Genomic DNA, 14,909 nt, shown 5'->3' with positions numbered 1-14,909 from the left:
ACTCATGTAGACTGTCATAGCGGCATACATACATTTCATGCACCACAATAACATTTGATATTATTTACTTTAGTTCGTAGGACTGAAAGTGAAAAGGACATCAATACCTTCCATGCTTTCCACCTTCTCTGTTGAGTGCGAGTTGTTAGTCTCTGTGTCTGAATTCTCTGACATCTTTTTTCCAGATTCCTTCCTAAACATTCTTTTTAACTGCAAAAAAATCAAATTTTGTCAAATAGACTTTCAACTGCCTTGTCCACCTATACTTTGCAATACTAATAAAAGCCAAGAAACTGCTTTTAAAAACACAAGGCAGTTATTGGCAAATCAACTATACCTTTCGAACAACAGGGTCCTCGGGTTGAGCAGGTGCCCCCTCAGGACCCTCGCAAGTTATTCGTGTAGTTTCACTCTTGGTGGGAAACACATACAGGGCTCTCTCTCCCAGCTGCCTCTGAGTATGATCAAAGAAGCCAAGTCTCTTCACCCTGATTATAAGAGAATAATGGCAGAAAAATAGTCTTATTATAATATTTGAGTGCATCCAGAGGAACAGAATTTTTATTTCACTCTGTTCCTTGAGGTCTAATTATGACATTTTTCAGTCTGTTTTTAATTCCTAACGTCATGACCCCTTTAAAGACATTTTAAAGAAAGTACACATAGGGATGCACCGATCTTATATTTGGTATAGGAACGGGTCTGATACTGGCAAAGAAAATGCTGGATCGAAAGATACCTGCAAAGGTTCTCCTGTGTGATGGTTGAGGGTGGTGGGAAGACACTGTCGGGCCCTTTTGGAGAGTAACTTTTTGTAATCCATGTCACCTTTAGCTCCACCACCTGAACCTGCAATTATACACAAACAAAGAGCCATGGTTTACTGAAGAGGTTAATTAAATAAAGCTAAAACAGCATTTGTTTAGTTATTTTCAAATATTTTATATCACAGACATTTTGACTAAACTTGTCTTACCTCCTCCACAACAACCCTGAACTTGCTTTTTTTACTGAGAACTGGTTTTACACCATATAGCCATTGCACATTGGTAAAAGCCTTTGAGGGTCCAATCAAAACCTGGCCTGGGTAGAACCCATATGCATCATCAAAGAATAAACCCTGGAGTAAAGGGCAAAAGGACAATTCCATTCACAGATCACATTCAACAAACTGTTTGGAACATTTGCTAAATACGAGTTATAATAGAGATATATATATGAGAGATAGACATGAACACAAATGTTCTATTTACATACCACATCACTGACGTGAGGGTAAATATCGTAGAGTTTGGCACCATCCTCCTCACTCATGGAACATCTAGAGGAAAAACATACAACATCATACTAAATCAAAAACAGAAATAGTGGACATTGTGACCTTTTTATGTGGTAAAAGAGAAGAACAAAAGAAAAGCATTTCAACTCACACAGAGCGAAAAGTAAAATAAACGCTAATAATGCACACTGTCCTAATGAAAGTTTTTTTAAAAGAAAGTTTCTTTTCTTTTTTTTTTTTAAGTACTTTTCTGCCTACCAGTAAATTGGATTGTTGGAAATTATATTGTTACCATCAATGCTTTTGTCCATGATAACAGTGTAGTGAAAATCTGATATTGTGACAGCCCTACCTCATACTTTTATGAAACATAGTTCTGTGAAATGTTTTTTAAAGTCCCGCTTGCAAATGTGCTTCTGGTTGATCTGCTTGTTTTATATATGTAAACAAATTTTTTAATCATATTGCAACATTTGGGTGACATGTAAACAGCACTTTTATAATCTGCAATCAGACTGAATTCATTCGGATTGATGAAAATGGGTGCATGTAAACATAGCCACTGTTTATGTAACCAGTCTGATGCAAAACACAGAGGTGTCTGGTGTCCTACCCTCACCGTAGTAAGGAGAAACAGGGCAATCAGGTTTTTATATCACACCACCAACACGAGAGTGGTGCTCTCCCACAAAAAGGGAGGTTTTATCCATGTACATCTTTCACACCCTAGCAGACATCTAGAGTGCCACAGAGATGACGTATTTTTGTAGCAAACCCCAGAAGCGAGTTAGCATTTTAAGACTTCCGGTTCCATCGCCACAAAGTCTATGGTTTTTTTGAATGGGTATTTGGTAAATCGCCTGAAATAAGGTCTGTGGCTAACAAAATATTTAAACCTCTAAATATTTTCACATTTTAATCTATGACATAAAACACACCAGTTATAACCAGCTTGTGATTTTTTAAACCTTTATTGTGTCTTTAAAACGGCGGTTGATAACAAGTTGCTTTCCTTTGGCAGGGACGTTAGACGCCATCCCGCATATAAATCTCACAAATAACGCAACGTGGGCACAAATGTCTAAAATCATTGTTGGGGATTAATTCACGGAGTAATTACTTACCAGGAAACAAGTTTTTAATAAAGTTTGAGAAAGTTGTCGGAGGCTTGGTGACGTTGATATCGAGCGACCATAGTGTAGTCTGTTTATAGCCTTGAGTTAGCTTTTTACTTCTGCCAATTGTATTTAGGCTTCAAAAATAAAAAAATATTGTGTTAATCTGTAAAGATTATCTTGATAGACAACACGTGTAAACATAATGAACATTTGTTAATCAAAGATCTTATTTTTTGCGATCTTCCAAAAGTCTATGTGAAAAATGCACAGGCTTTCGGTCGAGGGAACCAGCGCAGCGCTAACTTCCGGGTTAGCCTACGAAAATACGTCATCTCTGAGCCACTCCATTATGCTTGCCATGGTGCTTTTGATTGATCCGTGTGTTAAACTAAAGAGGAAAAATGAATGCCACTGTTATTGTTTACACCTGAGCGCTAAAACTCACGGTTATGCTAAGACTAGTCTTGTGACCTTCATATTGAAGGTCTGGACTCTTTGGCCACTTTCTTTGGTCAAGGCCCCCCCAAAAGGCGATATGAATGACGGATAACTGATAAAATCATGGAATTAAGGCATAAAAACAGAATTTACTGTATAGACTGTATAGTAGGGATGTAACGATTCACCGTGAGCCGGTTGAAAATCGGTTATAATGAGTGACGATTCAAATCGGTTGAGGCTTGAACTGAATCGCAATACATTTTTTTGAACAGCAGGGGCCGCTATTTTCACTGCAAACCTAAACGTGGATGCTGATATTTCTTAAATGCAAAAAAATCCAAGAAAAGCACAGACAGTATTAGTTTGTTTATATTAAAGAGACTTTTTCTATTATTAATTTGTTATAAAATTTCAGTTTAGTTTTGTTATTTGAAATAAAACATTATTTTATTATACAAAGAAACGTGAAGAATTTAAGAAATAATGCAAGGGAAGTTGTTCATTTCTAATTTGTTTCAACTCATTTTTTAAAAATAAATCGTCAGTAAATCGTGAATAAATCGCATCGTGAGATCAGAATCGTGACTCGCATCGCATCGTGAGCTGAGTGAATCGTTACATCCCTACTGTATAGTTAGCTGTTCTAAATATACAGAAACACTTGTCACTGCATTGGTTTATGAGTTTTTTTGTTAGAAGTTTTTGATTATGTTTTGTATTGATTTAATAATTTACTTTGAAATTGCAATCACAATTCTGAGTAGCAAAATCAATAGAAAACCTAATATGACTCATACTACAACAATGACAATAAAGTTGTTACATTACCGTGCTCCATTGGAGAGCTGTACAATGATTTGGATGCTGAGATCATACACTTTTCCAAGCCAGAAGTCATAAACGATGTAGTCCCCATACATAAATGACTGAAGATGGGTACGAAAGACAGAGAAAATGTTAGTCACCTGTTTTTTACACATCATTTCACCAGATGCTTATAAGCAAAATTATTTACAGTACATTAATTGCAGATTCAATAACCCCAGAGTAACCCAAGTGGCTATATCATGGGCAAAATGATGATACAGCTGAGCAAGGTTTTGGCTTGTAAGCCATTATAACTAACCCAGCTAACACATGACGTACTGGTATTAATAATGTATTGGTAATTTCATGATTTACCAGCTAGCAACGTAGCTGGCATGTCCCAGGCACATAATTTCATTACCATTAAATGACCAATTCATGACGTCGCCTGCACAAACTCCTGACGTTACAAGATAACCAAGGATGGTCCAGTTACGTAGTAGATTCTAGGGATGCCACAATACTCAATATAATATTGAACCGTTCGGTACGACCTCCACGGTTCAATACGTGTAAGTGAATTGGGGTTTTCCGGTTTGCGTAAAAAAATTTCTGTGCGCTTAATTACACTGTGAACTAGCTGTGTCCGTGTTTGACTGTATGCTGAGATAGATAAACGCATCCCCCCAGGAGACTGCCTGCGACACGAGTTGAGTATAATGCTGACGAACAGACGCGGGCTGGCTTTATTGTATGCCCGATGAACTAAAGTGATAATGTCCAAATTTAGCACATCAAGAATGTATTTTTACACTGCATACGAAAGCAGCACGTTCACGTTGCTCTCAGCACATGCAGAAAGATCGTCTACAGCACCATGCCAAAGTCCGTTTAACAAAAGTCATGCCACTCGCCGGCCATTCGGACAGCTATTTACGTCATAGCAAGAGCGCCTCCAAGCAGCTATTTAGCATTGCATTTCTTCCAATTTATTGCAATGGCATTGGCGCACCTTGTTAATATATTATCTTTGGCTTTTCCCATTGAGCGCACGTTTACTTCAATTACAGCAATCGCAAGTTTTGCATTACATCATTTTAAATACTCTGATGCGCAAAACCTCTTCAAGAAGCTTATTTTACTGGCATGTTGATGAACAGTAAACCAAAAACTGCTGTGAGCTGCCAGTGTAAATCTCTACATTTATTAAATACACCAGGAATTTGTACAAGTTGATTTTTGCTTAAAGACAATAAAATTAGTCAAGTGAAATAAAGAGTATTTCAGTAAAATAGTTTTTTTTCTTAAGTTTTTACTGTTCCTGTCACATTAGCATAAAACAATCAAAAACACTTCAATGTGCCAAAGCCATGAGAACCGAACCGAAAACCGTGGGCCAAAACCTAGGTTTGTATTGAACCGTGGATGAGCTGTATTGTTGCATCCCTAGATTCATACTATTTTTGTAATAATATGAACTACGGGTAACGTAAGTGGCACGTTGCGGGCACGTAATTTCATTACCAATACAATTTTGATTAACATTAATGATTTACATGCCGCTTACTATTTTAATAAGCGTGTTTAAAACGTTTTTAGTCAGGACATTGTAAATCTGTTGATTAAATAAACCAAGAGACATTTAATACGCTACATGCAGCTGGCCGCTGTATAGGAATGTGACAGTGTGCGCCTCCTGCCCGCTCAAGTTCAGAAGAGCGCGTGCAGAGCAGAGCTGCGTCTAACAGGAGGACCGATAGTTCTCCGAAGTAAGACACGTTTTAATTTCACAATTGTCGTTTCATACTTGTGAAAAATTAATTTAAACTGATTTTTTTACTTATAGTGTGACAGAATGTTTTTGTGACAGACACTTTTTTTAAGGGTTTCTGTCTTGACAGGAATTAAAGTTCCTCAGACATGAAATTTCACCTCATCAACGTTGCTTTAGGTTTTAACATAACATGGCGCCTGAAGAGGACAAATAACTCAGTCTCTCCATTATAAAAAAGACCAACAATCAAGTAACAATATCTTATAAGTGTTTTTGTAATAATTATTCTTCTGTAATTATTTAGTATCTGTCATGATTCATGTGCAATGCTATGTTTTAAAAACTGTTATATAAAGTTAAGTATCTGAACAAACACTTTAGTTGTTTTTAACACTAAAATGATGTTGGGGACAAATGTGGGCAATTTTTTTTCTTACATAACTTTTTTTCACTTAATCTGATTGGTACAAAACTTGGCTACTTTTCCTAAGTTTGCCACTCAAGCATACCCAAAAAAGTTGGACTTTTTTCAAAAAGTTTCATAATGAACTCCATAATGAGCTTTTAGTGCCAATTTGTGGGCAGAGCAAAAAAAAAAAGTTCAATAACCATCAATAAATCCAACACAATGCAGATACATTCATACACATAAATGAAGGGGAGAGCCTATACAACATCCTCAATGTGATCAACATTCACACAAATGCACAACCACGCAAACACACACACACATCAACAAACAAAGAACTGAAAGAGCCTATAACAGAGTGCTTTTTTATTATTTTGTCAATTAAAAACAGCTACTCACACATTCATGAACAAAAAAAATAATTTGACAATAAAAAAAGCCAATCAGAAACTGTGCAGAACACACACACGTATACACACACACACACACACTTCAAAGAGAGATCGAAGTCCCACTGCAAGATTTGATGATGCTTCCAGATAAAACATAGCTAAAGTTAAGTTTTCAAGTAATTTTGTAGCAGCACAATGGCAAAGAGGTTTACTGTAGCAGAGACCCTGGATCTCTTTCTTGAAATGTGATGTTTTTTGCTGCAAATAAGTGATTACTTTCTCCTACTTTGCATTTGTCTGTAATGATATTATCTTCTAATTGCTACTTTAAGTCCATTAGATGTCACAAAAAACAGAAGCGTAATTTATTTTGAAGGGTTTTTACTGTGTTTTAATTAGTGGAATGAATTTTCCGTGTAAATTTTGGGTGAAAAACAAAAACTGCTTATTTTTCATTCAAATAAATAAAGTAATTGAGGTAAAAAATTACATACAAATCACCAAATAAATGCAAAACTTGAAAGATTTTACATTTATTAAAATGGAATCACAAAGTGCCCAAATTTGTCCACTAACAGCAGTCGTAATTAACACCACTTGAGGGATAAAAATGTTTGTATACTGTTTTGAACGTGATTTGATATGTTGTTGCTGTTAATAAATAGGTTTTATCTATATAAATGAAAAGTATTGCAACTCTGAGTCGTACCTGTCAACATTTGTGTACCAAAATCCAGGAGACCCGCCAGGGGGTCAGAGATCTCAACGTCAGACATGAAATAACTTTTGAAAAAAGCACAAGCAGTTTGTCCCTTCACACATCCCGTAGTTCGGTTGTTTTAACTTTGTTTTTTAGTTAGCAGAATGTTTTTATTTTTTATTTACATGGATGGATTTAACAGTATATGCTTAATATTTACAAGAACCACTTATGGTCACAGAATGGGAAATATTAGAAATAAACTCTATAATACCTGTTTTTATTCAGAGTTGTCTGCAGAACACAACACTTTCCACGCTTGTAAAAGCAAAGAAAGTGTAGCAACAACAACAACAGCTAGTAGACTCTATTGCATCTACCCGTCGATGAAATGATCTGTAGTCTTCAGTGAGCGGACACAAGACTGTGAGGAGTGAGTGTTAAATGGAAAACGCGGAGTGGAATATGTGGACCTTTAGCAGTGTAATAAGAGAAAGTTTTTGTGAATCCTCTCTACCCCACTTCGGCTACCGTTCTATTTCGCCTACCAAAGGGCGCCAGCCTGTGAGGGCAAATGGGCAGTGGCTCAAGCCACAGAGCCACCCGTGAACACATTCCGATTCCCGTCGGTCCAGGAGTTTCAAAGGAGAAATAACTGAAATACAGGAGTTTCATGGGAGAAATAACAAAACGGGAGGGTGGCAGGAGATGGGTGTGAAAAACAGGAGCCTCCCGTGAAAACCGGGAGAGTTGACAGGTATGCTCCGAATCTGTGTCATTCATATGTTATTTAAAAAGTCTCTAAAATAGGCAAATAAGGACAAGTTAAATTAGTTGTACTGCATGTGCGCACAAAGAATACGAAATAAAATATTTAAATTACCAGTTGGTTACCAACACAAAACAGTTTAATGCACGACGTGACCGCGACAGTCAGATTAAGTCACGAGGTTACATTGAAACGACAAATCCAGGAATTTCTCTTTTTCGGTCACCACGACGTAAAGTTGGTCATAAGATTACGTTGACATAACGTAACAGTCAGGTAGATTGGCTAGCTGGGTCTGAAGTTGTAACTTACGTACCGTGATAATGTCAAAAATATGTTAATTATCATGTGACGTCATCCAGCGCAACAGTTACACAAAATCCTAGCGGAAACACTGTACAGTAAAATAAACGCATGTGTGGGAAAACAACACAATAACTAGTGGTAGGCGGAATGACCAAAAAGCTATTTCACGAAATGAGTAATTTTATTTCACAGTAACCAGGGTTTTTCCTGCATAGAGGCTTGAAAAACGCATATCGGTCGACCCCTAATACGCATTTCTGAATGAACTATTTAAATAAATTACTTTTTCATCTGTATTTAACAACTCAAGCTGTAACCGTGACTGTTTACTTGCCGCTATATGCCCTGTGCACAAGCATAGCGAGGAACTTCCGCTGACGCCAGAAGTCGGGATGTCAGTTTCCGGTTTGCTCTCGCACCATGCAAAATGTCAGTGTTTACAAGATGTCTTTAAGATCTGCCAAAAATAAGCATTAACGATGTACACCACATCGTTGAGGCCTGGTCTCCTGCTCCAACAAGCAAGCAGGACAAAGGATTCAAGCTCTACATATCGAGTTATATCCACAACTACGAGGGTACAGTAAGTAGTTTAATCTAATGCGGTACATCGTTAATGCTTATATTTGGTAGATCTTTAAGACATCTTGTAAACACTGACATTTTGTGCTGTGCGAGAGCAAACCGGAAACTGACATCCCGACTTCTGGCGACAGCGGAAGTTCGTCGCTACGCTTGTATAGACCAATATGCGTTTTTCAAGCCCGATGTCGATATCGATATATATATATATGTCTGGTGTGAAAATGAAAAATATGTTCAAAATTAAGAATAACAAGAGCTCTGACAAAAACTTTGCCCAAAAACCATGGTTACTACACATTTACTATAGTAACACCATGGCAAACAGTAAGGACAGAAAGAAACAATATTCGTCAGAGAGAATGCGCTCCACTTGATGCAGTCGCTCTTTAATGAAACCGTTTATCCTCAGAGTGGTGATTTTTTTAAACGGAATGCAAACCTTTCCTCTTTGTTTAGGACTGTCTGAAGATCCACTGCACATGTGCAGTGTGACATCGGCCAAACACGCAGTAAAATTAACATATTTGACAAAGAATCTTGCTGTTTTGTTGTGAAATTGTTTGGGGCTTGCGCAGATCATGTGAAAAAGAGCGCTCGGCACAAGGATGTGATCACATAATGAGCTGATGCAGGAGAAAATGTACCTGTCTTTATTGTCATAAATAGTACATAATCAGAGAACATTAATATTAACTGGATCATTTAGAAGTAGACACTTCGAGCTTTCTGTAGACATATACGTTTCAGAAAGATGCACACGGAGAGAGACGGCTGAAAGCACAGCCTGTATCTATCTATATCTATATCTATATCTATGTATATATCTATATCTATCTATCTATCTATCTATCTATCTATCTATCTATCTATCTATCTATCTATCTATCTATCTATCTATCTATCTATCTATCTATCTATCTATCTATCTATCTATCTATCTATCTATCTATCTATCTATCTATCTATCTATCTATCTATCTATCTATATACAGTATATATATCAACCACTCGCACTAAACATAAAACAGAGAATCACACTGATGAAAATAGCATGTTTCATAAACCCTTTTTAAAAACTTATGTTTCGATTAATCATATATCGGAAATACCCATTGTTACCCATTGTTAACTGAATCACACAGAAGACGCGGACCGCTAACGCGCTACAAATGTAGTATGTGTGGAAGCACAATGGTGCATGACGGATCTGTACGCCATACGTGTTGCTCTACGCACTGCATACACACTACACACGGAGTATGTATGAATTGGGCGTTACAACAGAGGAGACTGCATTAGAGCCAAATAACACGCGTTTCACAAATAAGTTAATTTATCGGTAAATCGGCTTTGAAAATGACCGATGTCGATAATCCTAAAAATGCTTAATATCCACATCGATAATCGGCCAGGGCAATAATCGGTCGACCCCTAATGTGTATGAGTAAATGCGCCAATTTCGCAGAGTTTTTTGACCTGAAGGAAGGGGTTCAAGCAGACCAATCACAATGCTTGCGGTCCGCGTCGCATTGATGCGTTATTGCATTTTTAGAGAGGTGCGTATATGAAATACAAGAGTTTGGAAGTCATATTCAGCTAGGATGACATAAGGATGAGTAAACTATGGCGTAATGCCATAACATCTCTGTTCTGGACATTTTCCAGGGACATGAGCTAATCAACACTTTGATGATGTTTTTATTTCACCTTTGTTGCCATTTTCCAGTATATTTGGGGGTCAATACACTACCCATTTAATATCATTAAAATAAATGGATATGTAAACAAATAAATGTAGACCTACTTGTTCAAACCATCCTTTGTAACCCTCAGGTTACTAGCCTAGTTATTTACCAAATAACTAATAAATAGCTTTTTAAGTAAGTAATTAAAGAATATTCGAATGGATTAACATAATGAATGTTAAAATTCTGGTGCAGAACCATTAGTTCTGTTTCATTCCTAGTGACAGCCAGAGGCAGTGTAACACTAGTGGAGTATCACAGCGCCAGCCAGATAGGCTGAGAAAATATACCAACAAAGTCACATAGTGACGTAAACTGAGTGTCAAGTGTAATAAGCCTGTGACATTCAGCATTCTGTCTCTTTCGTTTTCTTGCCTGTAAGAGATAGGTCATTGTGATGGACCGATATTCATGCTGGCAAGTGCAGATTATCAGAGCAGCGAAACCTCGTCCCCACAAACTGTGTCGGCACACTTCTGCAACGGTCGTGGTTTGGAATATTTTCTTCGTCTGGTGAGTTTTTATGCTTATTGTGTGTTTCTAGCACTGGTTACACACTGTGCCTCTCGGTGCTTCCTGTTGGCTGGTGCTCCGCTAACATTGATTACCCGCATTATCAAGTGCTACTTTCCCTTGTTTGTTTTCAAGCAGCTTCGTTCCAACCAACAGTCATATAACATATTCTCATATATTTCATTCTGTTTGATCTGATCATTGTTTTTTGACCTTACGGTGCAATCCGAGGGTGTTATCTACGAGAGATCATGTCTCACAGATCGATTGTCACTGGTTTCCCACTGACGTGTAAACTATGTCTCAATTATCTGCTTCCGGACGATGGTCAAGAGCTTTGCCCATCTTGCCTGGGTGTTCAGCATCTGAAGGATGCGCTGACGGATCCATGTATACACTGCAGCCTCTTATCTATGTCGGAGCAGCGGCTCCGTCTCGCCGAGTAGGACCCCAACACGACCCGCTGTCCAGTGGATTAAGAAGCAACGAGCGGCCCTCCGTTTAAGAAGAAGGAAACCTCACTTTCTAAGACGGTTGCGGTGCCATCTTTGGAAATGGCGGAGCTAAAGCACCTCCTCCATTCATTACATCCACCTGTCACTACTGTGAACCCGATGCAGGATGATGGGACCGGCACCGGTCACTGACTTCTGTCCAAGTCTGAAAATTTGTGAAAGTGATCTATTTCTCAGGTATGGTGACCCAGATGTGACCTCTGCATTTAACCCATACAGAGAGTAGTGAACATCTGCACAGCAAGTCGTGAACACACGTACACCCAGTGCAGTGGGCAGCTATCACTGCAGCGCCCGGGGAGTAAATAGAGGTATGGTGCCTTGCTCAAGGGCACCTCAGTCGTTACCCGCCGGCCCTGAGCGTCGAAGCGGCAACCTTCTGGTCACGAGTCCGACTCTCTAACCATTGGGCCATGACTGCCCAAAATTAGAATTAGATGCATTATCTACAAGCGCTTCTGATTCCCTGTTCAATGATCATGGGAAACCTGTAGACGCTACTGCTCCACCTTCCCCCCCCAAGATGTCTTTACTGAGATATTAGCAGCTGAGGTTTAAAGTGGGGGGATCAGTTTGATCGACAGAGCATACTCAGTCAGCCTCTGATGATACCTTAACTGTACTCCGTATGGCAGTTGCCCATCTGGGGTTGGATAAATCTGTTTAGGTGGCTCAGCCTAATGTGTTTTTCAGGATGAGAATTCCTTTACCATGCAACGATTTTGTGGCCGAGTTTTCTAATGTTCTAAAATTGCTCGCACCTTGGCGCAGATTTCATAGGGGTCCCGAAAGTAGAACAACCTATCGTAGCCAATGATGAGGCCTTACAAGGCAATGTATGATGCCCTAAGTGCACAGTGTGGTTGCACAGATTCTCTGCTAAAAAAGGCTTACGAGTCCACCGATTACATAACTCCGACAGAAAACACAATCTGTCAGTTGCTTCTTGCCACTACCAGTACGTTGGAGTCAGCGAATGTAGATCCCTCCGTTTCTCAGTTTCTCAGTTTCTGCAGACAGCTCTCCTGGCAATGGGGCACGTTTTAACTAACTGCCACTAACTGCCACGCTTTTGGCAGCCCGCCAACAGGTATGGCTTGCCCAGGCACGGCTATCAAAGGACTGTAAAAAAACTTTGAGAGACCTTCCTTTTGTTCCCGGGTATCTCTTTGGACTCACTGTTCCAGAGCTGTTAGAGAAGCGAGTGAAGCTGTCAGAGACTACCTGTCAGCTTACACAAGCACCCCGAAGCTCTACCTTTCGGGCACCGATGGCCCAGGCTCGTCTTCGCTATGTAGCCCCGCTGCTCCACAGCCGCATGCCCCTCAGAGGCCTCGGGTTGCAGAAGAGGTGAGAGATTTTCATGCCAACGCCACCAAAAGCCGCATTCATAAAGCCTGAATCTCTCGGGCCGGCTGTCAATCGATTTTCAGCAGTACAGCGGGATTATTGGAGGAACATCACATCAGACCCCTGGGTTCTAAAGACCATGAGCAGGGTACAGTTGCAGATGCAGTACAGTTTCGACGCTGGACCCCCAGGTTCAGCTCGTTCTGTTACACTTTTCCCTGGAGATTTGTCCCCTGTTAGAGAATGGAGCCATAGAAGCAGTTCATCCCCTAGTTCAAAGGGATGGCTTCTATTAAACAAATTTTCTTGTTCCAAAGAAGGATGGTAGTTTCCGTCCAGCTCTAGATTTGAGACGTTTGAATCAGCTTCTGAATGTTCTGCCTTTTCGTATGCTGCGTACAACCGACGTTCTTCGGGCTGTGACGAGAGGCAACTGGTTTGTTTGTGTCGACCTAAGCGTACTTTCACTTTCCAATAGAAAATTCCTGCGTTTCAGCTTTCAAGGTCAAGTATACCAGTTCAGAGCTCTGACATTTGGACTCTCTTGCTCCTCGTGTTTTCACGAGGTGTGTAAATGCACTGTCCCCTCTTCAGACCTGCAAACTCAAAAGAGGGGCAAAAGGTAAAAGCCATACGCCGGGGTGTCGGGGATTATTGAATTGTCATTTTCTTCAGTCTTTTGGCCTGCACAAGTTTTTCAAGTGCAACACATGACACCTATGGGGCAGCAGCTAATCACATGACAATTTTGAGCAGCAGGAAAAAGTGAAAAATATGGATTTTGGTCGAATTTGAGATTTTCATAAATTCATAAATACATTGCCATCGTCTCACAATCCCAATGGTCCAAGGTGTAATTAAACATTTAAAATGATGTTTATTTGTCTACATTTTCTGAGAGGTGCACCTTCCTAAATCTTTCCTAATACAAAGGATGCGTGTCCATCGGAAGCAAAGTACTTGCGTGGTTGACTTTTTGGTTTCGGTTTTAAAACATGCAGGATTGAGAAAATAAAGACTGATGTTAAAAGAGTTATTAAGAGAGATAAAGTGGCCAAATGAATCCAGGTTCTGGACCAAAGACGCTCAAGAGCAGACGCCTAAGACTGGCAGTGAATGTGAAAAAGAGCTGCCTGATTCCTGCACAGTCGATTACATTCATCAGGCTGACTTTGGACTCCATTGGAATGTCGGCTACCCTTGCGCAAAAGCGAGCAACCAACATACTTCGGCTCCTGCCGCGTTTTCCGCACAGAAACATCTAAGGGAGATGGGCATGCTAGCGGCTGCCACGGTAGTAATCCCATTGGGCCTGCTGCACCTTCGACCACTCCAGTTGTGGAACAACGGCTTTCGGTTAAGCCCCACCAGACACCGCCATCGGCTTATTGTGGTTTCGCATTACTGCATACAGGCGTTGCGTCAATGGAGATGGCAGGAGTTTCTACTGGCGTGAGTCCACCTGGGTGTTACTTCCTTGGCGAGAGTCATGACCAATGCTTTGCTCATGGGATGGGGGCTTCTTCGAATCAGAGGGGAATTTGCGGTCGTTGGTTGCAGATCCAGGAGCAGTGTTGATTTTTTTTTCTAGGTAGGAGTTTCTTGTCACTCAGAATGCGCGAGAAAGGCATACCGAGACAGAATGCTGAGTGTCACGGGCTTATTACACCTGACACTCAGCAAACATCACCTCTACCTATCTGGCGGGTGCTGCAATAATCCAGTAGTGTTACACTGCCTCTGGCGGTCATCCGGAATTCACAGAATCACAGTTACATTCATAACTAGCGTTTTCTCCGATTTAGAATATACCATACCTGTAAAATTGACATAAGACAACAAACTCACCCAGACATGCTGCAGATCTTTGCTGTTAACAGGATAAAGGACGCAGTTGGTCCCCACAAGCTTCACTGCACATTCAGTGGTTATGTTGGTCACAATACCACACTGTTTATTCTGCAAGATGGAGACAACACACAGATAACAACAGCTTTAAATACCAGTGCCAAAACTTACAATGTGTCCTACATTTTAATAACTTCTAAAACACATTGCAACATGAGTAGTTAAATGTATAGCAGCTGAATTGTTTAAAAAATAGCCATTTAAATGCTAGTCGTGAGTGATAATACAACTTACATTCAAATTCAAATACCGGACGAAGTCTCTAGGCACAATAGATCGATCTTCAAGTTTCAGCTAG

The 14,909-nt window shown here is 39.8% G+C and overlaps 1 protein-coding gene across 1 annotated transcript in view; it reads right to left on the bottom strand.

Moving 5' to 3' along the window:
- ube2o (ubiquitin-conjugating enzyme E2O) overlaps positions 1–14,909 on the bottom strand; it is a 63,131-nt gene that overhangs the window by 19,067 nt on the left and 29,155 nt on the right. Inside the window, exons 2-9 of the mRNA XM_057337470.1 lie at positions 14,846–14,905; positions 14,552–14,662; positions 3,667–3,764; positions 1,258–1,321; positions 977–1,120; positions 740–849; positions 338–488; positions 108–210 (exon numbers count right to left, since the gene is read on the bottom strand). Coding sequence (XP_057193453.1) covers positions 108–210; positions 338–488; positions 740–849; positions 977–1,120; positions 1,258–1,321; positions 3,667–3,764; positions 14,552–14,662; positions 14,846–14,905 — 841 coding nt within the window. The remainder of the gene's footprint in view (positions 1–107; positions 211–337; positions 489–739; positions 850–976; positions 1,121–1,257; positions 1,322–3,666; positions 3,765–14,551; positions 14,663–14,845; positions 14,906–14,909) is intronic.

Source organism: Triplophysa rosa, linkage group LG7 (genome assembly GCF_024868665.1).
Source record: "Triplophysa rosa linkage group LG7, Trosa_1v2, whole genome shotgun sequence".
Taxonomy (NCBI): domain Eukaryota; kingdom Metazoa; phylum Chordata; class Actinopteri; order Cypriniformes; family Nemacheilidae; genus Triplophysa; species Triplophysa rosa.
Note: the sequence above shows the minus strand (reverse complement) of the source record. Positions and strands in the feature narration are given on the sequence as shown.